At 54.4% G+C, this 25,779-nt stretch overlaps 1 protein-coding gene across 2 annotated transcripts in view; it reads left to right on the plus strand.

Moving 5' to 3' along the window:
- Nucleotides 1-931: 931 nt before the first annotated feature.
- The window catches only part of CAD (carbamoyl-phosphate synthetase 2, aspartate transcarbamylase, and dihydroorotase), a 76,454-nt gene continuing 51,606 nt past the window's right edge, over nt 932-25,779 (plus strand). For both annotated transcript variants that reach the window (XM_089659684.1, XM_089659685.1), the window contains exons 1-9: nt 932-1,072; nt 4,705-4,844; nt 7,860-7,989; nt 8,572-8,714; nt 11,157-11,298; nt 20,282-20,453; nt 23,664-23,849; nt 23,980-24,092; nt 24,203-24,351. In XM_089659684.1, the coding sequence (XP_089515810.1) occupies nt 973-1,072; nt 4,705-4,844; nt 7,860-7,989; nt 8,572-8,714; nt 11,157-11,298; nt 20,282-20,453; nt 23,664-23,849; nt 23,980-24,092; nt 24,203-24,351 (1,275 nt within the window). In that variant the 5' untranslated portion in view covers nt 932-972. The remainder of the gene's footprint in view (nt 1,073-4,704; nt 4,845-7,859; nt 7,990-8,571; nt 8,715-11,156; nt 11,299-20,281; nt 20,454-23,663; nt 23,850-23,979; nt 24,093-24,202; nt 24,352-25,779) is intronic.

Here is a 25,779-nt window from a genome sequence, read left to right on the forward strand (position 1 = left end):
CATGAGATGCCCCTGGTACCTTTTTCATAGGCTTTTTTGAGTTTGGGCAAGGACACAGGGGCCCCATGATCCCCTATTGCCCGGGGGCCCCATGAGTTGTCAGTCTGCCCCTGGTTCTACTTCTTTGATACAATGTAACAATTGCAGAGCGAAGTAACCAATAAATGTAACCAGGGGTGGACTGACAACTCATGGGGCCCCTGGGCAATAGCGGATCATGGGGCCCCTGTGTCCTTGCCCAAGCTCAAAAAAGCCTATGAAAAAGGTACCAGGGGCATCTCATGGGGCCCCCTACTGACCCCGGGCCCTGGAGCAGTGCCCGAGTTTCCAAATGGTCAGTCCGCCCCTGCACCCACCTCTCTGCCCCCCCACCTTTGGTAGATGTCCAATCACAAATCATCTCCATCACATCATCGTCAGCGCCGAATAATCCTCAATATTTATAAATCTGACAATAATCCCCGGAGATCCCGCCATGGAGGTTCTTGTCCAGGCACTTCCTGTTATAGGGTGACAACCCTCTCTCCCCATCTCCTGATTATGCTCCTGTGTTGTCACCCTGTCACAGGTGCCCCTAGTGGACTGTGCAGGCTAGGTCCTCAGGAAAACCCCCCCTCCTGAGAAAGGCTAGGCAGTCATCACCAGACTAGAAGTGGCTGCAGGAGATCAGTGGCACCCAGGAGGGACCTGAGATGAACAGGAATGATTATAAAACAATAAAGACGTGTTCATGACGGAGGGCGAGGAGTTTCCACCGCTCTCTACTCGGCAGGCCCGCTTCACACATAGGAAGTGGGCGGAGCCGGCGTGGTGTTGCCGGCATTGCGGATCCCTCCTCTCCAGCCTCTCCTCCTCCTGAGTCCCCGCCCACCCTCTCATTCCTCGGCACCCGTGTCCCCGCCTCCCGGAGTCCCCGCCCAGCCGTCATCCCCCCCGCCCCTCGGAGCGGGCACGTGGCCGGCTGTGACACACATGGCTGCGGCGGCGGAGATGGCGGAACTCATCCTGGAAGACGGGAGCCGGTTCACCGGGACCCTGATAGGGCGGAGCCGGCCCGTGTCCGGGGAAGTGGGTCAGTGAGGGGGAGGAGGGATGGTGATGCGGGTGAAGACTGGGGTGACTATGGAGGGCTGATGGGGGGTTGACTTTTGTGGGTGAGGATGGAGATGTGGGTGAGGATTGGGGATGACTCTGGGTGAGGATGGAGATATTGGGGGGGACTGTGGGTGAAGATTGGGGTGACTGGGTGAGGAAGGGGGGGTTGACTTTTGACTGTGGGTGAGGAATGGGGGGGATGGAAGGGGTGACTGTGGGTGAGGATGGAGATGTGGGTGAGGGGTGACTGGTTGAATATTGGGGTTACTGTGGGTGAGGATGGGGAGGGTGATGTTGGGGGGGTTGACTGTGGTTGAGGAATGAGAGGGGTGACTGTGGGGGGGTTGACTGTGAGTGAGGATGAAGAGAACAGCGAATATCCAGCTCATGCTGAGTGAAATTGGGAGATGGAGATGAGGATGGACTTTAGATGAAAATAGGACTATTAGGCTGAGTTAGATTAGGGATGGAGAGGAGGATTAGGATGGGTCTGGGTAGGGATGGAGAGGAGGATTAGGATGGGTCTGGGTAGGGATGGAGAGGAGGATTAGGATGGGTCCGGGTAGGGATGGAGAGGAGGATTAGGATGGGTCCGGGTAGGGATGGAGAGGAGGATTAGGATGGGTCCGGGTAGGGATGGAGAGGAGGATTAGGATGGGTCCGGGTAGGGATGGAGAGGAGGATTAGGATGGGTCCGGGTAGGGATGGAGAGGAGGATTAGGATGGGTCCGGGTAGGGATGGAGAGGAGGATTAGGATGGGTCCGGGTAGGGATGGAGAGGAGGATTAGGATGGGTCCGGGTAGGGATGGAGAGGAGGATTAGGATGGGTCCGGGTAGGGATGGAGAGGAGGATTAGGATGGGTCCGGGTAGGGATGGAGAGGAGGATTAGGATGGGTCCGGGTAGGGATGGAGAGGAGGATTAGGATGGGTCCGGGTAGAGATGGAGAGCAGGATTAGGATGGGTCCGGGTAGGGATGGAGAGGAGGATTAGGATGGGTCCGGGTAGGGATGGAGAGGAGGATTAGGATGGGTCTGGGTAGGGATGGAGAGGAGGATTAGGATGGGTCTGGGTAGGGATGGAGAGGAGGATTAGGATGGGTCTGGGTAGGGATGGAGAGGAGGATTAGGATGGGTCTGGGTAGGGATGGAGAGGAGGATTAGGATGGGTCTGGGTAGGGATGGAGAGGAGGATTAGGATGGGTCTGGGTAGGGATGGAGAGGAGGATTAGGGTGGGCCTGGGTAGGGATGGAGAGGAGGATTAGGGTGGGCCTGGGTAGGGATGGAGAGGAGGATTAGGATGGGTCTGGGTAGGGATGGAGAGGAGGGAGTGCAGTGTGTCGTTACTCCGGTGACAATGATTACATTGAGTTTGTGGTCTAGGAAGATGTAGGATAAGGATGACTACACAGTAGGGGAGAAGTGTTGGGATGAGGACTGGAGATAGCAGAGTGAGGATGGGGATGACGACTGTCCTCCGGTAGGTTGTGCCTATAGCATAGGTGGTGACAGATAGTGAGGTTCCTGTAACTGAAACCAAATCAGAGGGGCACAGAGGAGGCCCCCCTTGATAGGTAACAGGTTCATCTTCTGGCATTGAGGACTTCTTCTCTACGCCGGGGGGGCATTAAATGGAACCTGTTGTGTTGCCTTGCCGAACATGACGTTACAGATGGAGGGTGGAGGCAGTGGGATCCCATGGTGGCCCCGGGCAGGTCTAGTCACACCCTGGCCAGGAATGAAGCCACATTGACCTGTTATTGATGAGCGACGGGTGGAATTTGGAAAGTCGGTCAGAGAGTATGAACATGACTGGGGCACACAGAGCTAGAGTCACACAAAAAGGTTCAAAATAAACAATAAGAAAACTGGTAAACATGGACCACTTGGTCTTCCCGTCTTGTAGTTTCTATGTCTGCTGAAGGATTGGGATAGTGGTCTGGGGGATGTTGCAGATCATGACTCCTGAGGTGGGATGGTGGTCTGCAGGTGTCTCAGGTCTTGACTCCACAAGTAGTGTGGTGGTCTAGAGGTGTCCCAGGTCTTGGATTCCCTGGTGGTGTAGTGGTTTGGAGGTGGCACAGGTATTGGTTTTCCATGTTGGATGGTGGTCTGGAGGTGTTCCTGGGTCTTGGTTTCCCATGTAGGATGGTTGTATGGAGGTGTCCTGGTCTTGGCTTCCCAGGGGGCATGGTGGTCTGGAGGTGTCCTGGTCTTGGCTTCCCAGGTGGCGTGATGGTCTGGAGGTATCCTGAGTCTTGGCTTCTGTGGTGGGATGATGGTTTGGGGTTCTTCAGGTCTGCGCTCCCCAGATCGGGTAGTAGACCTGGGGCAATCAGGGTTTGGCTTTCCCACGTAGGATGAGTTGTAGCTGTTATGGGTGTCTGTTCCCCCAGGTGGGATGGTGGTCTAGGGTGTCCAAGGTCTAGACTTTCCAGGTGGGATGAGTCTGTCCCAGGTCTATGCTCCCCTGGTGGGATGGGGGTCTGGGGTAACATGGGCTTTTGCCCTCCAGGTAGGAGGGTGGTTTGTGGGTGTCATTGGTCTCTGCTTCCACATGTGGGATATTAGTTTGAGATGTCCCAGGTCTCTGCTCCTTGATGAGATGGTGTTGTGGGCTGTACTAGGTCGTGGCTCCTCAGATGTGATGGTGGTCTAGGTGGGTCTTTGATTTCTGGAAAAGCATGGTGGTCTGGGGTTATCCCAGGTCTCTGCTTCCCAGATGAGATGGTGGTCTTGGGGTATCCTATGTCTCTGTACCCTTTTTGGAATGGTGTTTTGAAAGTGTCTGAAGTCTTGGCTCCCCAGGTGGAATGGTGGTCTGGGGTGTCCTGGGTTTAGGCTACCCAGGTGGTATGGTTTCTATGGTTGTCCCAGGTCTCTGCTCTTCAGGGGTAACCATTGCTATGGCTCCCTAGGTAGGATGACTGCTTGAAGGTGTTGGAGGTCTCTGCTCACCTATATGGGATTGTGGTCTGGGGTGTCCCAGTACTCTGCTCCTTTGCGGGATGGTGTTCTCGGGTGTCCTAGTTCTATGCTTTCCAATGAGATGGTGGTGTCTTAGGTTCCTACTTCCTAGGTGAGATGGTGGTCTGCAGGTATCCCAGGTCTCTGCACCCTGTGTGAATGGTGTTCTGGCTGGTGCCCTGGATTTCTTCTTACCTGGTGGGATGGTGGTCCGTGTACATCAGGGTGTCTGCTTTGTGGAGGAGTTTGGTTAGGGTGGTTGGGGTGTCCTGGCTATTTTTTTCTTTTCTTTTCTTTCAAAGGGGTAGTAGTCGGGGGAAGTCCCAAGTCTCCACAACTGTCTGTTGCTGAGAAGGGGTTTTTGAGGGGTGTCCTAGATCTCTGTGGCATGTTGGCTTGGGGGTGACCTGGGTTTCTGGTCCCTGGGAGTGAGATGGTGTTTTGGGAGTATCCCAGGTTTTTGACCCCTGGGAGTGTTCTTGGTCTTTCTTTCATGGGTGTCATGCTGGCGTGGGATTGTCTTGAGCCTCTGGTTCCTGGCAGGAGATGATGATCAGGGAGGTGGAAATGTATGCTGTTCTCATTATGTTTAACATATGATTTGTGATTTTTCCAGTCTAACCAGTTGTCTTTTCTTGGCAGTCTTCCAGACGGGCATGGTGGGATACCCCGAAGCTCTGACTGACCCTTCATACAAGTCTCAGATCCTGATCCTCACATACCCGCTGGTCGGGAACTACGGGATTCCTGTGGATGAAGTTGATGAGTTTGGTCTTAGCAGGGTGAGAGACTTGGAGGGGGTACCTGGCAGGCCACAGAGGATCCTTTAGTGGTGGGCAGTCAGGGTACATTGTGCCTTGCAGTTCCTCAACCACGGTAGGTCTGAACATTGTCTGGGTGTCATTTTGTCTGATCTCCCCAACACTGGATTTGGTACTCATGACTGGTCAGGCCAGGTGGTGCATCTCCAGCTAAAACCTTTGTAAGTGTTGGATAGAGCAGGGAAAAGTTAGACCTCGGCTGCTTTTGCTGTGTGCCCACTGGACAGCAATTGCCCCTCCTGTCACGGTGGGGAACTATTCTTTTGAAGACCTAGAATGAATGTGAAGCTGACCAGCTTTAAACCTTCCCCACTTTACCCAAATTTGTTTGGCAGAAGACTGACTTAAAAAAAAATTACCAATTTAGAAAGTTCCATCTGGTTTTTTTTTTTTTTTGCACTGCAGTTTGTCTCGTGTTTGAAATTCCTTGATGTGGCCTTGAGCACATTGTGTGGTGAAATCTCATCTTTCCCAGGATAAGCGCGCGTCTTGGTGTCGCTGTCCTTGCACACGGTGACGTCATGGTGTTCATTGTCCTGCCATCAGCAGTGTGGGAGTTCTGGGGAATTCTCTAACTGCCTGCCACCTGCTTATCGGATGGAGAACTTGTGCTCTAAGTTTCTCCTGCTTGGGTGATTAAAGGTGCATCATCCCAACTGAGCAAAATATATTAAAACTGCTCTCTTCTCCTCCTGGGTGTCTGCTGCCTGCAGGGGAATGGTGGTCTTGGGACATCCAGGGTCTCTTTCTCTTAGAGGGGGGTGATGGTTTGGGGTGTCTTGGTTCTCTTTATTCTAAAGGGGACTGGTGGTCTTGGGACATCTAGGATCTGCTTCCCCCAGAGGGGATGTGGTCTGGGGTGTCTCAGGTCTCTTCCTTGTAGAGGAGGATGATGGTCTGAGATGTCCCTGTGTTTTTTTTTTTTTTTTTTTTTTTTCTTAATTGGGCAGGATTGTCCCGTGGTCTCTTGGATATCTTCCTTCTATAGGGAGATCTCTTCTACAGGATCTCTTCTACAGGATCTCTTCCTCCTAAAAAAAAAAAAAAAAAAAAAAAAAAAAATGGTTGTTGTCTGAGGTATCTCGGGTCTCTTATTTCTTGAGGAAGACGGTGATCTGAGATGTCCCTGGTCGCTTCTTTTTTAAAGTGTGATGGTTTTCTTGAGGTGTCATGGGATTCTTCCTTCTATTGTAGAGTGGTTGTCTGGAGGTGTCCTGGGTCTTTTCATGGGGATGGAGGTCTAGGGGTGTTCTGGGTCTCTTCCTCATAGAGGGGGATGGTGGTCTAGGGATATCCTGGGTCTCATCCTTTGGGTGTAAAATTGTCTGGGGATGTCCCAGGTTTTTCTCCTTCCAGAGGGGGAATGGTTGTCTGGGGATGTCTCGGGTTTCTTCCTTCTAGAGGGGGAATGGTTGTCTGGGGATATTTCAGGTTTCCTCCTCCTAGAGGGGGAATGGTTGTCTGGGGATGTCTCGGGTTTCTGTGTTCTAGAGGGGGAATGGTTGTCTGGGGATGTCTCGGGTTTCTTCCTTCTAGAGGGGGAATGGTTGTCTGGAAATGTCTCGGGTTTCTTCCTTCATGGTTGTCTGGGGATGTCTCGGGTTTCTTCCTTCTAGAGGCGGAATGGTTTTCTGGGGATGTCTCGGGTTTCTTCCTTCTAGAGGGGGAATGGTTGTCTGGGGATGTCTCGGGTTTTTTCCTTCCAGAGGGAGAATGGTGTTCTGGGGATGTCTCGGGTTTCTTTCTTCTAGAGGGGGAATTGTCTGGGGATGTCTCGGGTTTCTTCCTTCTAGAGGGGGAATGGTTGTCTGGATATGTCTCGGGTTTCCTCCTTCATGGTTGTCTGGGGATGTCTCGGGTTTCTTTCTTCTAGAGGGGGAATGGTTGTCTGGGGATGTCTCGGCTTTCTTCTTTCATGGTTGTCTGGGGATGTCTCGGCTTTCTTCCTTCATGGTTGTCTGGGGATGTCTCGGCTTTCTTCCTTCATGGTTGTCTGGGGATGTCTCGGCTTTCTTCCTTCATGGTTGTCTGGGGATGTCTCGGCTTTCTTCCTTCATGGTTGTCTGGGGATGCCTCGGCTTTCTTCCTTCATGGTTGTCTGGGGATGCCTCGGCTTTCTTCCTTCATGGTTGTCTGGGGATGCCTCGGCTTTCTTCCTTCATGGTTGTCTGGGGATGCCTCGGCTTTCTTCCTTCATGGTTGTCTGGGGATGCCTCGGCTTTCTTCCTTCATGGTTGTCTGGGGATGTCCCGGCTTTCTTCCTTCATGGTTGTCTGGGGATGCCTCGGCTTTCTTCCTTCATGGTTGTCTGGGGATGCCTCGGCTTTCTTCCTTCATGGTTGTCTGGGGATGCCTCGGCTTTCTTCCTTCATGGTTGTCTGGGGATGTCCCGGCTTTCTTCCTTCATGGTTGTCTGGGGATGTCCCGGCTTTCTTCCTTCATGGTTGTCTGGGGATGCCTCGGCTTTCTTCCTTCATGGTTGTCTGGGGTTGTCTCGGCTTTCTTCCTTCATGGTTGTCTGGGGATGCCTCGGCTTTCTTCCTTCATGGTTGTCTGGGGATGTCCCGGCTTTCATCCCTCTAGTGGGGGAATGGTTGTCTGGTGATGTCTTGGTGGTCTTGGGGTTCCCAGGATAAGACTGCCTTGGTGTATTTGTCTTTGAAAATGTAAGGTCACAGAGTTCATTCTCCTGACCTGTGGAATGCTCATAGTTATACCCGTGCTCTGCTTTTTTTTCCACTTTGCCCAGCTCAGGTGTTGGCGCAGTGTTCAGTTGGGACTGAATGAACTGAAACTGGGGCTGTCTTTTTGAGGAATGATAGTTCTGTTGATAAAGCTGCTCCAGGCGCCTCATGTTCTCAGGGCTCCTCTCGTAGTACATCAACCCCCCCCCCCTTCAATGTGTTTGTCTGCTGCTTACATCCCCCATCCAGACACCTACATGTAGTTATTGTCGTCTTCTCCTTTTTCTTGCAGTGGTTTGAATCCGCTCAGATCCACGCCTCGGCTCTTATCGTAGGAGAGTGCTCCAACAACCCCAGCCACTGGAGCTGCAGTCTATCGCTGGACCAATGGCTGAAGGAACAGGAGATCCCAGGCCTGCAAGGTAAGGATGAAGTTGCCAATCCTTCCACTCGGATTGTCCCTCCGATCTGACAAACCTGTGCTCTAGGACCAAATGAAAAGACAAACTGGTAACTACTTATTTAGTTTGAAGGACGAGGCATCAATTCCTTACTAGAGCATTGAAATTCCCCAGCAGGGAGCCCAACTAGCAATTGCGAGGAAAACCAGAGCATCTCCCTATGTATGGAAGTGCCACCTTTGTTTTTATTATGCAACGTCGTCAATAAAAAGTTCTGCAACCTGCATACCTACAGAACTGTTGCCTTTAATATCCAAGTTTATCTTGGGTGGTTGCTTTGTAGTCTGATCTTGCTTGCCGTCCTTGGCTTCAAAGTGTGAAGACCATCCTGATTTGCTAGTAGGAAATAAAGAACAGGAAGGACTATACAGCGGCTTTAACAGACTGGATCCCTGTTTCCATTATTCAGTTCCAGAATATTTAGACTAATAGGGAGCTCCAATTTTCTCAGCGGTTGTCTGAGGTTAGAACAGCTGCAGGTCCTCTTTTAGTGCGATTGCCAGTGTGCTGGCTTTCCGTTGTGACCTTTTCCTCTTTCTGCAGGTGTGGACACCCGGTCCCTCACCAAGAAGATCCGGGAGAAGGGAACCATGCTGGGCAAACTTATCCCACAAGGCTCAAATGAGGGCCATGTTCCTTATGAGGATCCTGGCAAGAGGAACCTGGTGCAGGAGGTGTCCATTAAGGTGTGTGTCACATGGCGAGTACTAGGGTGTCATGGGGGGGGGGGGGCGGTATAGGGGAAATGATGCTGAAATCTGTTAATGCAAAATAAAGCTGAGCACCAGGCAAAAGTCCAAATCCACAGATGAAGTACATAAATAGATGTTTTGCATAAGGATTTGTATTTGTCCATGCCGTTCCAAGCCCAAGGGTGATGGGTGGTGTCCTGGGCTGTGATCAGCTTGGTTATTCTGTGTTTTGGGCCTAGCAGTTCACTGTGTGGCTTTCTAGGGGGTGCCCTGGCTCTACGTGGGGCAACCTTGTACAGTCTATGCTCACCTTAAGTGGAGAGTGCAGTCATCCTATCGTTCTTGGGTGTACCTAGCAACTACAGTAGGTGGGACAGGTGTTGCTTTGGTACTTCCTTGGGGGGGGGGGGGGGTGGGATGGCAAAGCCCAGTCCTCCAATTCTGCAGTTTCTGCCATTGCAGTGAGTTGTGTGGGCCTGGGCCCTGCACAGTTGTGGCAATTATGGGGCCATGGTATTACACTGGGGACATCTTGTATAATCTATGGTCACCTTAGATGGGACAGCTCAGTTGTCCTACCATTGTGTTGAGCCTGGTACCACACTTTTGGGGCATTGATAGATGGGTGGTACCTTCGTACTGCCCTGAGAGCACTTTGGATGGGGCAGCCCAGTCCTATGGCCTTTGACATTGCAGAGAGGTGTTAGGGCTGGACACACCACACTGTTGTGGCATTGAAGGCGATGGGTGGCACCTTGGATGGGATAGCCCAGTTCTTTGGCCTCTTCCTTAGAGAGGTGTTTTGAACCTGTCACCACACTGTTTCAGCAGGGGTGGGGGGATGAATGTGTTATCCTGGTACTGCCCTGGGGGCACCTTGGGTGGTAGTGCCCAGTCCTATAGTGTCTGCCATTGCAGGGAGTTGTTTGGGCCTGTCACAACACTGTGGCATTGAGGGAAATTGGTGACACCTTGGTACTGCCCTGGGGAGCCTTGGATGGGAAAGCATAGTTCTACGCTTTCTGCCATTGCAGTGAGGTGTGCTGACACTGGCAGCACATTGTTTTTTGGCATTGAGGGGGATGGGTGCGGTCCTGGTGCTTCCCTGAGGGCTCCTTGGATATGAGTGCCCAGTCCCATGGTCTCTACCATTGGTGTGGGGTATGTGGTTCTGGCATTGCACAGTTGAGGCATTTAGGAGGACCATGGTATTTTATTGTGGACATCTTGTATGGTATATGGCCACCTTTTAGAAGGAGCAGCTCAGTCGTCCTACCATTGTATGAGCCTGACACCACACTGTTGTGGCATTGAGGGCGAAGAATGGCACCTTGCCACTTCCCTGGCAGCACCTTGGATGGGAAAGCCTAGTCCTATGCCCTCTGCCTTTGTAGTGAGGTGTGTTGAGCCTGCAGCACATTGTTTTGGCAATGATGGGGATGCTTGGTGTCCTGGTATTGCCTTGGGGGCATCTTGGATGAGAGAGCCCAGTCTCACGATCTATACCATTGCTGTTGGGTATGTGGTTCTGGCATTGCACAGTTGTGGCATTTAGGGGGGCATGGTATTTTACTGGGGACATCCTGTATTGTCTGTTGTCACCTTAGAAGGGGCAGCCCAGTTGTCCTACCATTGTGTTGAGCCTTGCACCACACTGTTAGGGCATTGATAGAGATGGGTGGTGCCCTGAGAGCACCTTGGATGGGGCAGCCCAGTTCTATGGCCCCTGCCATTGCAGAGAGGTGTTAGGGCTTGGCATGCCACACTGTTGCAGGACTGAGTGAGATGAGTACCACCCTGAGGTAGGAGAACCTAGTGCTATGGTCTCTGCCATTGCTGTAAGTTGTGTGGGCCTGGCATTGAACGGTTATGGCATTTAGGGTGCCATGATATTACACAGGGAACACCTTGGATGGTGTATGGTCACTTTAGATGGGACAGCCAAGTTGTCCTACCATTGTGTATTGAGCCTGGAACCATATTGTCGGGGCGTTGAGGGCTGTGGGTGGCACCTGGAGGCACCTTGAAAGGCAGAGCCCAGTCTTGTAGCCTCTGCCATTGTAGGGAGGTGTTTGGACGACTTCTTGGGAATGAGGGAGATGGGTGCTGTCCTGGTACTGCCCTTGGTGGTGCAATGGGTGGAAGAGCCCAGTTCTATGGCCTCTGCCTTTGCAGGGAAGGGTTTGGTCCTAGTAACACCCTGGTATAAGGGGAGTAGGTGACTTGGTATGGCCCTGGGGGTCCCTTTGTTGGGAAAGCCCACTCCTATGGTCTCTGGCAGTGCGGTGTTTGGTCCTGGCAGCACATTGTGTGGCATGAGCACCAGACTTGATACAGGATTGATGCAATGTTCTATGTGTGGTTGGTGGCAGCTCTTGTGGTCACCATGTGTCGTGGCGTTACACGCTTACCTAACCGATCTCTCTGACCAACCAGGAACCGCGACTGTTCAATCGTGGTGGTGACATGAAGATTGCCGCCCTGGACTGCGGCCTGAAATACAACCAGATCCGCTGCTTGTGCCAGAGAGGGGCCGAGGTGACCGTACTGCCCTGGGACTCTTCGATCAGCAGTGCAGGTAAGGGAAACTGGCTCCACGTGTGCACTGGAGTCCCACCGTCATACAATCTGTCGGCCTTGTGTGTGGTTGATGGGGATCGCACCCTTAGATGTTCCCCAGCCGATGTATGGTGGTCTATGGTGAGGTCTCTGATCTCTTTCCAGCACAGGCGGGGGGAAGGTGATCTGTGCCAAGGTCACTGCAAGCTCTGTGCCAGCTCGATTACACGGCACCAGACAGGAAGTCTCCCCTCCCGTATCTTGGCGTGTGGTGACAGTACGTGAGTCAGTCTATACCGCAACCGGATGATTGCTGAGATGGCACGCTGCGTTTCTAGGTCAGTCACAAACCTTATCGGTGGTGTGTTGGCACATGGGGAACATTTTGGATTGGATTGTGAAACTGAACCCCATCATGCAGAATCTGGGGGGGTAGAAAAATAAATATTGAAACCAATAAAAATACCGACTTTTTTTTTTTTTTTTAACATTTCTGTTCATGTCGATTTCAAAAGTGACCTCTGCTGTAGGGGGATGGCAGTGTTCTATTTGCAGCCTGTTGCATGTTATACCTTAAATACCCGGGTAACATATTGCAAAGGTGGGGGTCCCTTTAAAGTCCCACATTCTGTATTACTGTGTCCTGACTAGAACTCGGATGTAGGACCTGTGTGCGCTGAGAGCAAATGTATGATTGGAGAGCCAATTACAAGCAGTAATGACCGGGTACAATGCTGTACGTGCGCGGCACATGGGGGGGATACAATGCTGTACGTGCGCGGCACATGGGGGGGATACAATGCTGTACGTGCGCGGCACATGGGGGGGATACAATGCTGTACGTGCGCGGCACATGGGGGGGATACAATGCTGTACGTGCGCGGCACATGGGGGGGATACAATGCTGTACGTGCGCGGCACATGGGGGGGAATACAATGCGGCACACAGGGGGTACAATGCGCCGTACATGGGGGTGTGTGTAGCATGCCGTACGCGCGCGGCACACGGGGGGGGGGGGGTAGCATGCCGTACGTATGCGGCACACGGGGGGGGTTGGTTTAGAATGCCGTACGCGCGTGGCACATGGGGGGGCAGCACGGGGTTTAGAGTGCCGTACGCGCGCGGCACGGGGTTTAGAGTGCCGTACGCGCGCGGCACGGGGTTTAGAGTGCCGTACGCGCGCGGCACGGGGTTTAGAGTGCCGTACGCGCGCGGCACGGGGTTTAGAGTGCCGTACGCGCGCGGCACGGGGTTTAGAGTGCCGTACGCGCGCGGCACGGGGTTTAGAGTGCCGTACGCGCGCGGCACGGGGTTTAGAGTGGGCTGGGGTGTGTAGAATGCCGTACGCGCCCGGCACACGGAGGGGGGGGTGTGTAGAATGCCGTACGCGCGCGGCACACGAGGGGGTGTGTGAGAGAATACAATGTCGTACGTGCGCGGCACACGAGGGGGGGTGGTAGAGAATACAATGTCGTACGCGCGCGGCACACGGGGGGGGGGGGTGTAGAGTGTCATACGCGCGCGGCACACGGGGGGGGGGGGGGGGGGGGTGTAGAGTGCCGTACGCGCGCGGCACACGGGGGGGGGGGGGGGGTGTAGAGTGCCGTACGCGCGCGGCACACGGGGGGGGGGGGTGTAGAGTGCCGTACGCGCGCGGCACACGGGGGGGGGGGGGTGTAGAGTGCCGTACGCGCGCGGCACACGGGGGGGGGGGGGGGTGTAGAATGCCGTACGCGCGCGGCACACGGGGGGGGGGGTGTAGAATGCCGTACGCGCGCGGCACACGGAGGGGGGTGGGTGTGTAGAATGCCGTACGCGCGCGGCACACGGAGGGGGGTGGGTGTGTAGAATGCCGTACGCGCGCGGCACACGGGGGGGGGGTGGGTGGTAGAGTGCCGTACGCGCGCGGCACACGAGGGGGGGGTGGTAGAATGCCGTACGCGCGCGGCACACGAGGGGGGGGTGTAGAATGTCGTACGCGCGCGGCACACGAGCTGTGTAGAATGGCGTACCCGCGCGGCACACGAGGGGGGGCTGTGTAGAATGGCGTACCCGCGCGGCACACGAGGGGGGGGGTAGATTGCCGTACGCGCGCGGCAGGTGAGGGGGGGCGGCTGTGTAGAATGCTGTACGCGCGCGGCACGTGAGGGGGGGGTGTAGAATGCCGTACGCGCGCGGCACGTGAGGGGGGGGGTGTAGAATGCCGTACGCGCGCGGCACGTGAGGGGGGGGGGTGTAGAATGCCGTACGCGCGCGGCACGTGAGGGGGGGGTGTAGAATGCCGTACGCGCGCGGCACGTGAGGGGGGGGGGTGTAGAATGCCGTACGCGCGCGGCACGTGAGGGGGGGGGGTGTAGAATGCCGTACGCGCGCGGCACGTGAGGGGGGGGGTGTAGAATGCCGTACGCGCGCGGCACGTGAGGGGGGGGGGGGGTGTAGAATGCCGTACGCGCGTGGCACGTGAGGGGGGGGTGTAGAATGCGGCACGTGAGGGGGGGGGGGTGTGTGTGTGTAGAATGCCGTACGCGCGCGGCACGTGGGGGGGGGGGGGGTGTAGAATGCCGTACGCGCGCGGCACGTGAGGGGGGGTGTAGAATGCCGTACGCGCGCGGCACGTGAGGGGGGGTGTAGAATGCCGTACGCGCGCGGCACGTGAGGGGGGGTGTAGAACGCCGTACGCGCGCGGCACGTGAGGGGGGGGTGTAGAACGCCGTACGCGCGCGGCACGTGAGGGGGGGTGTAGAACGCCGTACGCGCGCGGCACGTGAGGGGGGGTGTAGAATGCCGTACGCGCGCGGCACGTGAGGGGGGGGGGGGGGTGTAGAATGCCGTACGCGCGGCACGTGAGGGGGGGGTGGGGTGTAGAATGCCGTACGCGCGGCACGTGAGGGGGGGGGGGGGTGTAGAATGCCGTACGCGCGGCACGTGAGGGGGGGGGGGGTGTAGAATGCCGTACGCGCGGCACGTGAGGGGGGGGGTGTAGAATGCCGTACGCGCGCGGCACGTGAGGGGGGGGGTGTAGAATGCCGTACGCGCGCGGCACGTGAGGGGGGGGGTGTAGAATGCCGTACGCGCGCGGCACGTGAGGGGGGGGGTGTAGAATGCCGTACGCGCGCGGCACGTGAGGGGGGGGGGTGTAGAATGCCGTACGCGCGCGGCACACGGGGGGGGGTGTAGAATGCCGTACGCGCGCGGCACACGGGGGGGGGTGTAGAATGCCGTACGCGCGCGGCACACGGGGGGGGTGTAGAATGCCGTACGCGCGCGGCACACGGGGGGGGGGGGGGGTGTAGAATGCCGTACGCGCGCGGCACACGGGGGGGGTGTAGAATGCCGTACGCGCGCGGCACACGGGGGGGGTGTAGAATGCCGTACGCGCGCGGCACACGGGGGGGGGTGTAGAATGCCGTACGCGCGCGGCACACGGGGGGGGGTGTAGAATGCCGTACGCGCGCGGCACACGGGGGGGGGGTGTAGAATGCCGTACGCGCGCGGCACACGGGGGGGGGGGGGGGTGTAGAATGCCGTACGCGCGCGGCACACGGGGGGGGTGTAGAATGCCGTACGCGCGCGGCACACGGGGGGGGTGTAGAATGCCGTACGCGCGCGGCACACGGGGGGGGTGTAGAATGCCGTACGCGCGCGGCACACGGGGGGGGTGTAGAATGCCGTACGCGCGCGGCACACGGGGGGGGGGTGTAGAATGCCGTACGCGCGCGGCACACGGGGGGGGGGTGTAGAATGCCGTACGCGCGCGGCACACGGGGGGGGGTGTAGAATGCCGTACGCGCGCGGCACACGGGGGGGGGGTGTAGAATGCCGTACGCGCGCGGCACACGGGGGGGGGTGTAGAATGCCGTACGCGCGCGGCACACGGGGGGGGGGTGTAGAATGCCGTACGCGCGCGGCACACGGGGGGGGGGTGTAGAATGCCGTACGCGCGCGGCACACGGGGGGGGGGTGTAGAATGCCGTACGCGCGCGGCACACGGGGGGGGTGTAGAATGCCGTACGCGCGCGGCACACGGGGGGGTGTAGAATGCCGTACGCGCGCGGCACACGGGGGGGGGGGTGTAGAATGCCGTACGCGCGCGGCACACGGGGGGGGGGGGGGGGGGGTGTAGAATGCCGTACGCGCGCGGCACACGGGGGGTTGTAGAATGCCGTGCGCGCGCGGCACACGGGGGGTTGTAGAATGCCGTGCGCGCGCGGCACACGGGGGGTTGTAGAATGCCGTGCGCGCGCGGCACACGGGGGGTTGTAGAATGCCGTGCGCGCGCGGCACACGGGGGGGTGTAGAATGCCGTACGCGCGCGGCACACGGGGGGGGGGGGGTGTAGAATGCCGTACGCGCGCGGCACACGGGGGGGGGGGGGGGGTGTAGAATGCCGTACGCGCGCGGCACACGGGGGGGGGGGGTGTAGAATGCCGTACGCGCGCGGCACACGGGGGGGGGTGTAGAATGCCGTACGCGCGCGGCACACGGGGGGGGTGTAGAATGCCGTACGCGCGCGGCACACGGGGGGGGGGTGTAGAATGCCGTACGCGCGCGGCACACGGGGGGGGGGTGTAGAATGCCGTACGCGCGCGGCACACGGGGGGGGTGTAGAATGCCGTACGCGCGCGGCACACGGGGGGGGTGTAGAATGCCGTACGCGCGCGGCACACGGGGGGGGGTGTAGAATGCCGTACGCGCGCGGCACACGGGGGGGGGTGTAGAATGCCGTACGCGCGCGGCACACGGGGGGGGGTGTAGAATGCCGTACGCGCGCGGCACACGGGGGGGGGTGTAGAATGCCGTACGCGCGCGGCACACGGGGGGGGGTGTAGAATGCCGTACGCGCGCGGCACACGGGGGGGTGTAGAATGCCGTACGCGCGCGGCACACGGGGGGGTGTAGAATGCCGTACGCGCGCGGCACACGGGGGGGTGTAGAATGCCGTACGCGCGCGGCACACGGGGGGGGGGGGGGGGGGTGTAGAATGCCGTACGCGCGCGGCACACGGGGGGGGGGGGGGGGGGGGGGTGTAGAATGCCGTACGCGCGCGGCACACGGGGGGTTGTAGAATGCCGTGCGCGCGCGGCACACGGGGGGGTGTAGAATGCCGTACGCGCGCGGCAGGTGAGGGGGGGCGGCTGTGTAGAATGCCGTACGCGCGCGGCACGTGAGGGGGGGGGGGTGTAGAATGCCGTACGCGCGCGGCACGTGAGGGGGGGGTGTAGAATGCCGTACGCGCGCGGCACGTGAGGGGGGGGGGGGGTGTAGAATGCCGTGCGCGCGCGGCACGTGAGGGGGGTGTAGAATGCCGTGCGCGCGCGGCACGTGAGGGGGGTGTAGAATGCCGTGCGCGCGCGGCACGTGAGGGGGGTGTAGAATGCCGTGCGCGCGCGGCACAGGAGGGGGGGGTTGTAGAATGTCGTGCGCGCGCGGCACACGGGGGGGGGGGTGTGTGTGTAGAGTGCCGTACGCGCGCGGCACACGAGGGGGGGGTAGAATGCCGTACGCGCGCGGCACACGAGGGGGCGGGTAGAATGCCGTACGCGCGCGGCACACGAGGGGGGGCGGGTAGAATGCCGTACGCGCGCGGCACACGAGGGGGGGGGGTGGTAGAATGCCGTACGCGCGCGGCACACGAGGGGGGGGGGGGGGGTGGTAGAATGCCGTACGCGCGCGGCACACGAGGGGGGGGGTGGTAGAATGCCGTACGCGCGCGGCACACGAGGGGGGTTAGAAAGCCGTACGCGCGCGGCACACGAGGGGGGGGGGGTAGAATGCCGTACGCGCGCGGCACACGAGCGGGGAGGGGGGGTAGAATGCCGTTCGCGCGCGGCACACGAGCGGGGAGGGGGGGTAGAATGCCGTACGCGCGCGGCACACGGGGGGGGGGGTGTAGAATGCCGTACGCGCGCGGCACACGGGGGGGGGGGGGGGTGTAGAATGCCGTACGTGCGCGGCACATGAGGGTGTACGTGTGAATACAATGTCGTACGTACGTGGCACATGAGGGGGCTAGAATGCCGTACGTGCGCGGCACATCATGAGGGGGGTGGGCATACAATGCCGTACGTGCGTGGCACATGGGGAGGGCACACAATGCCTTACGTGTGTGTGTATTCAATGCCGTACGTGCGTGGCACATGGAGGGCACACAATGCCTTACGTGTGTGTGTATACAATGCCGTACGTGCGTGGCACATGAGGGGGGGGGGGGTAAAATGCCATACGTGCGTGGCACATGAGGGGGGGGGGTAAAATGCCATATGTGCGTGGCACATGGGGGGGGTTGAGTGCCGTACATGTGTGAATACATTGCCGTACGTGCGCTGCACATGGGGGTGTGTGAATACAATGTCATACATGCGCGGCACATGAGGGGGCTAGAATGCCGTACGTGCGCGGCAGATGGACAATACACAGCACATAGGGATACAGCGATACGCAGGCAGTTTGTTTCACCTAATCTGGTCTCCATCAGTGTGATGACAGGATATGGATTTTAAGTTGACGTCCTCCCTGATCACAAACCTTCAGGTCTCCATCAATGTGACAAGATATGGATTGTAAGTTGATGTCCTCCCTGATCACAAATCTTCTGGTCTCCAGTGTGATGACAGGATATGGATTGTAAGTTGACATCCTCCCTGATCACGAACCTTCTGGTCTCCATCAATGTGATGACAGGATATGGATTTTAAGTTGACGTCCTCCCTGATCACAAATCTTCTGGTCTCCAGTATGATGACAGGATATGGATTTGAAGTTGACATCCTCCCTGATCAAGAACCTTCTGGTCTCCATCAATGTAATGACAGGATATGGATTTTACATTGACGTCCTCCCTGATCACAAACCTTCTGGTCTTCATCAATGTGGCAGGATATGGTTTTTAAGTTGATGTCCTCCCTGATCACGAACTCTCTGTTCTCCAACTTAAAATCCATATCCTGTCATCACACTGGAGACCAGAAGGTTCATGATCAGGGTGGGCATCAACTTAAAATCCATATCCTGTCATCACACTGATGATGTCCTCCCTGATCATGAACCTTCTGGTCTCCAGTGTGATGACAGGATATGGATTTTAAGTTGACGTCCTCCCTGATCACAAACCTTTAGGTCTCCATCAATGTGACAGGATATGGATTGTAAGTTGACATCCTCCCTGATCACAAATCTTCTGGTCTCCAGTGTGATGACAGGATATGGATTTTAAGTTGATGTCCTCCCTGATCACAAACCTTCTGGTCTCCAATGTGATGACAGGATATGGATTTTAGGTTGACGTCCTCCCTGATCACAAACCTTCTGTTCTCCATCAGTGTGATGACAGGATATGGATTTGAAGTTGACGTCCTCCCTGATCACGAACCTTCTGGTCTCCATCAATGTGGTGACAGGATATGGATTTGAAGTTGACGTCCTCCCTGATCACGAACCTTCTGGTCTCCATCAATGTGATGACAGGATATGGATTTGAAGTTGACGTCCTCCCTGATCACAAACCTTCTGGTCTTCATCAATGTGGCAGGATATGGTTTTTAAGTTGATGTCCTTCCTGATCACGAACTTTGTGGTTTCCATCAGTGTGATGACAGGATATGGATTTGAAGTTGACGTCCTCCCTGATCACAAACCTTCTGGTCTTCATCAAAGTGGCAGGATATGGTTTTTAAGTTGATGTCCTTCCTGATCACGAACTTTGTGGTTTCCATCAGTGTGATGACAGGATATGTATTTTAAGTTGATGTCCTCCCTGATCACAAACTCTCTGTTCTCCAGCTTAAAATCCATATCCTGTCATCACACTGGAGACCAGAAGGTTCATGGTCAGGGTGGGCATCAACTTAAAATCCATATCCTGTCATCACACTGATGATGTCCTCCCTGACCATGAACCTTCTGGTCTCCAGTGTGATGACAGGATATGGATTTTAAGTTGATGTCCTCCCTGATCACGAACTCTGTTCTCCAACTTAAAATCCATATCCTGTCATCACACTGGAGACCAGAAGGTTCATGATCAGGGTGGGCATCAACTTAAAATCCATATCCTTTCATCAGACTGATGATGTCCTCCCTGATCATGAACCTTCTGGTCTCCAGTGTGATGACAGGATATGGATTTTAAGTTGATGTCCTCCCTGATCACGATCCTTCACGCCACTCAGTGTGTCTTACAAGAAAACCAGAATATAAGAGGTGTTATCTTGTTTCCTGTTGTCTATATTGTACATTTCCTTGCAGACAGGAGCTAGAATTCGAGTGAGGAGGAAATGTCATACCAAGCCCAGAGAGAAGCCAGCAAGACAACCACACACACAAAGTACTTGGTGCACCTAAAGTCAGCACACTTCTTTTGGATGGAGCAGGGAAGGGTTAAAAACCGGTCTGGGATTGATCATTGTGTCCCTGTGGGGAAGATTTACCTTTACTAAAAGTTCTGGTCAGGGGCGGACTGACAACTCATGGGGCCCCCCGGGCAATAGGGGATCACGGGGCCCCTGTGTCCTTGCCCAAACTCAAAAAAGCCTATGAAAAAGGTACCAGGGGCATCTCATGGTGCCCCCTTCTGACCCCGGGCCCTCTCATGGTGCCCCCTTCTGACCCCGGGCCCTCAGGCAGTGCCCGAGTTTCCAAATGGTCAGTCCGCCCCTGGTTCTAATATTCATTGGAAATTCTGAAGTATACCATAATAGAGGGGAAATCTCCCATTGGGGACACCTGTTCCAGTGCTAGCTATTTTGCCTTCACTTCCTGTTGTGTCCCCAGCGCAGGAAGTAAAGAGAAGTGACCTCCCCATTAGGACACTGACAGCAAATAAAGATAAAAAGCTAAAACTTAATCTGCTTACATTTTGCCTTCCCTGGGTCCTCTCTCATTGACATCCTCTGTGCTTCTCAGGCAGATCATGGATGATTTGGAGGCGCCACTTTTCTGTACGTTTCAGTGGGATGTGAGCGCCATTTTTTGTTTCCTTCACACTCTATTTTTCTTTCATCAGACTTCGATGGGCTCTTCCTCAGTAATGGCCCTGGAGATCCGCTCTTCTGCCAGGAGTCCGTCCAGAACATCCGACGCTTCATGAACGAAGACCAACCAAAGCCGGTTTTTGGGATCTGTCTTGGGCACCAGATCTTGTCCCTGGTCATCGGGGCCAAGACCTACAAGATGAAGTGAGCAGGAACTGTGGGGGGGGCGGGGGGGGTGGAGGCCGCATTGATTGCTCCCTGATGGTTGGTCTTTTCAGTCTCTCATTGTGACCACCTCAGTCAAAATTCAGCCATTGATGCAAGACCTTCAGGATGTATGGAAGGGTTGGATCCATTGTCTGTTTTTTTTTTTTTTGGCTGCCTTTATCCCCATTGGAAGATTTACCTTCACCCCCATTGGAAGATTTACCTTCACTTCTTCCTGGCCTGTTGACTTGTGTCCCAATGGGTATACAAATGTGAATAGGAATTGGTCAAGGATCTTAACCTAAGTTTATTACTTTGGTGTCATGTTTACTGAAGTCAAGGGACCCATTGGGGGAAGCTGAAGATCCCATGTAGATGTGGTGGTGGAGGAGGCCTCTTGCTGTTGCTTACAGGATACGCACATGCTTTGCCATGATATTGGCTCTACATTGGCAGTATGTGATGGTGGTGGTGCCAGCTACATTTGTAAGGTGGAGATGAATCCGCACCTGGCAAGTTTGAACGTAGGTGGCACCATGACAGAAGGGCAGGTAATGTTCCTCAGATGGAAGCCTAGTAATACAAGCACCTGGTTTGTTTGCTCTATGGTTATTCTTGGTAATGTTGTGTCCAGTTGGCACCATGGTGGAAGGATAGGCAATGCCTCAGGTGGACATCAGGTTATACAATGCTCTGGTTTTTCTGCTCTGTGGATATTCCTGGTTATGTAGAGCTGGTTGTACCATAACAGGAGGGCAGGCACTGTTCCTCAGATGTAGCTCTGGTTATACAAGGACCTAGTTTGTCTGCTCCTTTGGTTATTCTGGGTAATGTAAAGTGCAGATATCACCATAGCAGGACAGACAATGTTCCTCAGATGTCTGGTGATACCAGGGCCTGGTTTGTCTGCTCTATAAGTTGTATTGGGTAGGGGTGCACTGAAATTTCGATGGCTGAAAAGTTTAGGCCGAAAACACCCCTATTGGCCGATATGGGTAAAAAAAAAGCACCAATACAGGTACCGAAAAAAAACCACCCCCTCGGAGCTGCCGCCACCTGCCGCTGATTGGTAGCTCTCAGCCTTACCTGAGAAACCATCAAACGATCCCGGCGCTGGGCATAGTAGAGATTAGTGAATGAAAGATGGCCCCCACTCATCTCTATGCCCTTGGATGACCAAAGTGATGTTGCTTTCGGTTCCGGACATTTTTTTTTTTTTTAAAGCACTAGATCAATGCTTTTTTTTGATCCAATGCTTTACATTGCAGAGCAGAGATATGGGGTCCTATTGACACCATATCTCTCCATAAAGAGGACCTGTCACTAATTATTTCTATCACAAGGGATACATGCATTCCTTGTGATAAGAATTGTTTCAAATTTTTAAAGGGACAGTGCAAAAAAAAAAACCCATGAATAAAAAAAAAAAAAAGTTTAAAGTGCCCCACTGTGTTCGCATGTAGTGTTGAACGCATACGTAGGCCACGCCCACATATGTAAATGGTGTTCAAGCCACACATGTGAGGTACCGCCACAAATGTCGGTGCAAGAGCAAAAATTCTAGCTCTAGACCTGTAATGTTACACTGCTAACCTGTAGACTTTTTTTAAAGCATCACTCATGGAGATTTTTAAGTATCGCAGTTTTGACGCCATTCCACGAACGTGCGCAATTTTAAAGCGTGACATGTTTGGTATCTATTTACTCGCTGTAACATCCTCCTTCATATTTTACACAAAAATTGGGGTATAGATTGTTTTTTTCTTAGTGTATTTTTTTTTTAAAAACTGCGTTTCGGTTTTCGGCCAAGTGCATGTTGAATTTTCAGTTTCAGCACCAGAATTTTCATTTAGGTGCACCACTAGTATGGGTAATGTAAAGTGTGGGTGTCACCATAGCAGGAGGCCAAATGATGTTCTTCAGATGTGGTTTGGTAATGCAAGGACCTGGTTTGCCTGCTTTAAAGTTGTATTGGGTAATGTACAGTGTGAGTGTCACCATAGTAGCAAGCCAGGCGATGGGGTTCTGGTTATACAAGCACCTGGTTTATCTGCTGTATGGTTATTCTTGGTATTGTAGACTGCAGGTGGCATGGGGACAGGAGGGCAATCGATGCTTCAGATGGGCTTCTGGGTATATGATGACGTGGTTCTTCTACTTCTATGGTTTTTCTGGGTTATGTAGAGGGATGGGGTCACCATGGCAGGAGGGGAAGCATTTATCCTCAGATGGAGGTTTGGTGATACAAGGACCTGGTTTATCTGCTGTATGGTTATTCTTGGTATTGTAGACTGCAGGTGGCATGGGGACAGGAGGGCAATCGATGCTTCAGATGGGCTTCTGGGTTTATGATGACGTGGTTCGTCTACTCCTATGGTTGTTCTGGGTTATGCAGAGGGCTGGGGTCACCATGGCAGGAGGGGAAGCATTTATCCTCAGATGGAGGTTTGGTTATACAAGGACCTAGTTTGTCTGCTCTTTGATTATTCTGGGTAATGTAGAGTGCAGGCATCACCATGGCAGGGGAAAGGTGATTTTCTTCAGATGGAGGTCTAATTTTATGAGTGCCTGGTTTGTCTGTTCTTAAGTTATTCTGGATGATGTAGAGTGCAAGTGTCACCTTTCCTGCAGAGTAGGCTCACAGGGTGGTCTGGTAATTCAAGGCCCTGGTTTGTCTTCTCCACGGTTGTTCTAGGTAATGTATAGATGCCACTATGGCAGGAGATAGGGAATGTTCTTCAGATGGTGGTCTGTTTTAAACAAGGATATGGTTTGCCTGCTCTATGGTTATGTAGAGTGCAGGTGGCACCTTGGCAGGAGGGTAGCTAATGTTCTTCAAATGAGTCAGGTTATACGAATACCTGGTATGTCTGCTGCTTGCTGGTTCTAGCTATTGTAGAGTGCTGATGTTACCATGATAGAGGGCAATCAGTGTTCCTCAGATGGAGGTCTGGTTTTAGAAGGGTTTGGTTTGTCTGCTTTATGGTTCTTCTGGGTAATGTAGAGTGCAGTTGCCACTCTAGTAGCAGGGCAGGTGATGTTTCCCAGATGGAGATCTAGTTATAGGTGGACCTGGTTTGTGTGTTCTTTTTGGTTATTTTGGGTAATGTAGAGGTACCTGTAACTGGTAATAGTTGCTTTTTTTCAGTTCCTGGAGGTGGCATTGAGACGGGACTATTCTCAGACCTGATCTTTTCTTCCACACAGGTATGGGAACCGAGGCCACAACCAGCCATGTATCCATGAGGGCTCCCGGAGATGCTTCATCACCTCTCAGAATCATGGCTATGCCGTCGACCCCAAAACCTTACCAGAAGGCTGGTCACCGCTCTTCACCAATGCCAATGATGAGTCCAACGAGGGCATCGTTCATGACTCCAAACCGTTCTTCAGGTGGGTGGAACTTCTTTCTATAATGGTTGCTAATGGAGTGTTTGGAAGATCTTGCAATTTCCCGTGTAGTAGTCATGTAACCTTCTTGAGCAGAACATTTGTTATGCGGTCTCCTGGTTTGCTCTTCTAGTGTGCAGTTCCACCCTGAGCATCGTGCTGGCCCCATGGACTTGGTGTGTTTGTTTGACGTCTTCTTGGACACTGTGAGGGAGTTGAAGGCTGGGAAAGTTGAAGAAGTCACAGGTGAGTGCCCATTATGGTGGAAGAAAGTGGACCACCAACATAGTGGGTGGTTGGTCAATTGGTAGCAGATACTTTGACTACAGCATTCCGTTTTCTGCTCTCCTCTTCAGTGAAGCAGCGGCTGAATGATCTCCTCACATACAAGGACTCTCCCACGGAGTCGGAGGTGATTTCCTGCAGACCTCGTAAAGTGCTGATCCTGGGCTCTGGGGGACTCTCTATTGGCCAGGCCGGGGAGTTTGACTATTCGGGATCCCAGGTAACATTTCCAACAGGAAACCTTTCCTGAAATAGACCTGTAGGCTGCCATTTCCAACAGGAAACCTTTCCTGAAATAGACCTGTAGGCTGCCATTGCTACTTCTCATTAAATGTGTGTCTGTAAGGAAGGTTCAATCAGTTTCAATGCCCAAAAAGCCTTTGCTGGGATGAGCCTGTCCTTGGGTGTTGGTTTTAAAAGGAGTGGAGGAATTTAACTTAACTGCCATGTTCTGTGTTGTCCATAGCTGAGAAAATTGAGGACATTTATACACTTACTATTTAGCCACCAAGATGTGGGTGGAGATGCGGATGTGAGGGGGTCAATAACAATAAGTGGATGAGATGACTGGTCTATCTGAGAGGAAAAAGATGAGAGATGGGCACTTTGCATTTGACCCTTAAATATGATTGTACTCTGGAACCCTCTCTATATGGTCGAACGTTAGACATCTACCTAGTTCACCTCTTACCTACACAGTGCCCTAGTTGTTGATTGCGTGGCCATGTGGGTTGGTGGGTGCAGAGCTTTGGTGCTGTGATTGCAGAGCCAGGGCATCCTGGTTGGCGGTGGTCGCAGAACTGGGGTGCCCTGGTTGGCGGTAGTTGCAGATCCAGGGCGGACTAGTTGGTGGGTGCAATAGCTGCAGAGCTGGGGGGCACCAGGGATGGCAGTAATGGCAAAACCAGTGAGAACACCCTGGTTGGCATTGGTTACATAGCTGGGGTGCCCTGTTTGGCGATAGTTGCAGAACCAGCGTGCACTGAGAGAGCACCAGTGAGTGCTGTGTTGGGACACCCTGGCTGACAGTTGTAGTGCTGGGGGACACTATGGAAGGCAATTTTTGCAAAGCCGGCAGGGCACTTTGGTGGTGGTTGTAGAGCCAGGGCATTGTGTCTAGCGATGATGGCAGTGCTGGCGCTCCCCTGGGTGGCAATACTTGCAGACTCGGGGCGCATTGGTTGGTGAGTGCAGTTCTGGGGTACCCTGGTTGCCAATAGCTGTAGAGCTGGGGAGGGGGCACCATGGATGACAGTAGTTGCAAAGCCAGTCGGGACATACTAGTTGGCAGTGGTTGCCCTAGGATGGCGGGTGCAGAGCCTGGTGGGTTTGTAAGTGCAGTGTCAGGCACGCTGGTTGGTGGTGCCTGCAGACCTGGAATGCCCTGGTTGTAAAAGCAGTGGGGGCACCTTTTCGTTGGCAGTGGTTGAAAAGCTGGGGCTTTCAGATCAGTTCTGGAAATCTAGGTGGGTTTGTGAGTGTAGTTCCTGGTTGATGGTGGTTGCAGAACTGGGGTGCCCTGTTTGGAGGTGGGTGTGGATATAGAATATTTCAGTGCTAAATCCACATCTTCTAATGATAAATTTGTGATTTTGATTTATTTTTTTACACCATTTGCTTGTGACCTGACATCCCCTGACATCCCCTC

The sequence above is a fragment of the Staurois parvus genome, unplaced genomic scaffold (assembly GCF_062004578.1).
Source record: "Staurois parvus isolate SC_StPar_1 unplaced genomic scaffold, SC_StPar_1.0 ptg001181l, whole genome shotgun sequence".
NCBI lineage: Eukaryota > Metazoa > Chordata > Amphibia > Anura > Ranidae > Staurois > Staurois parvus.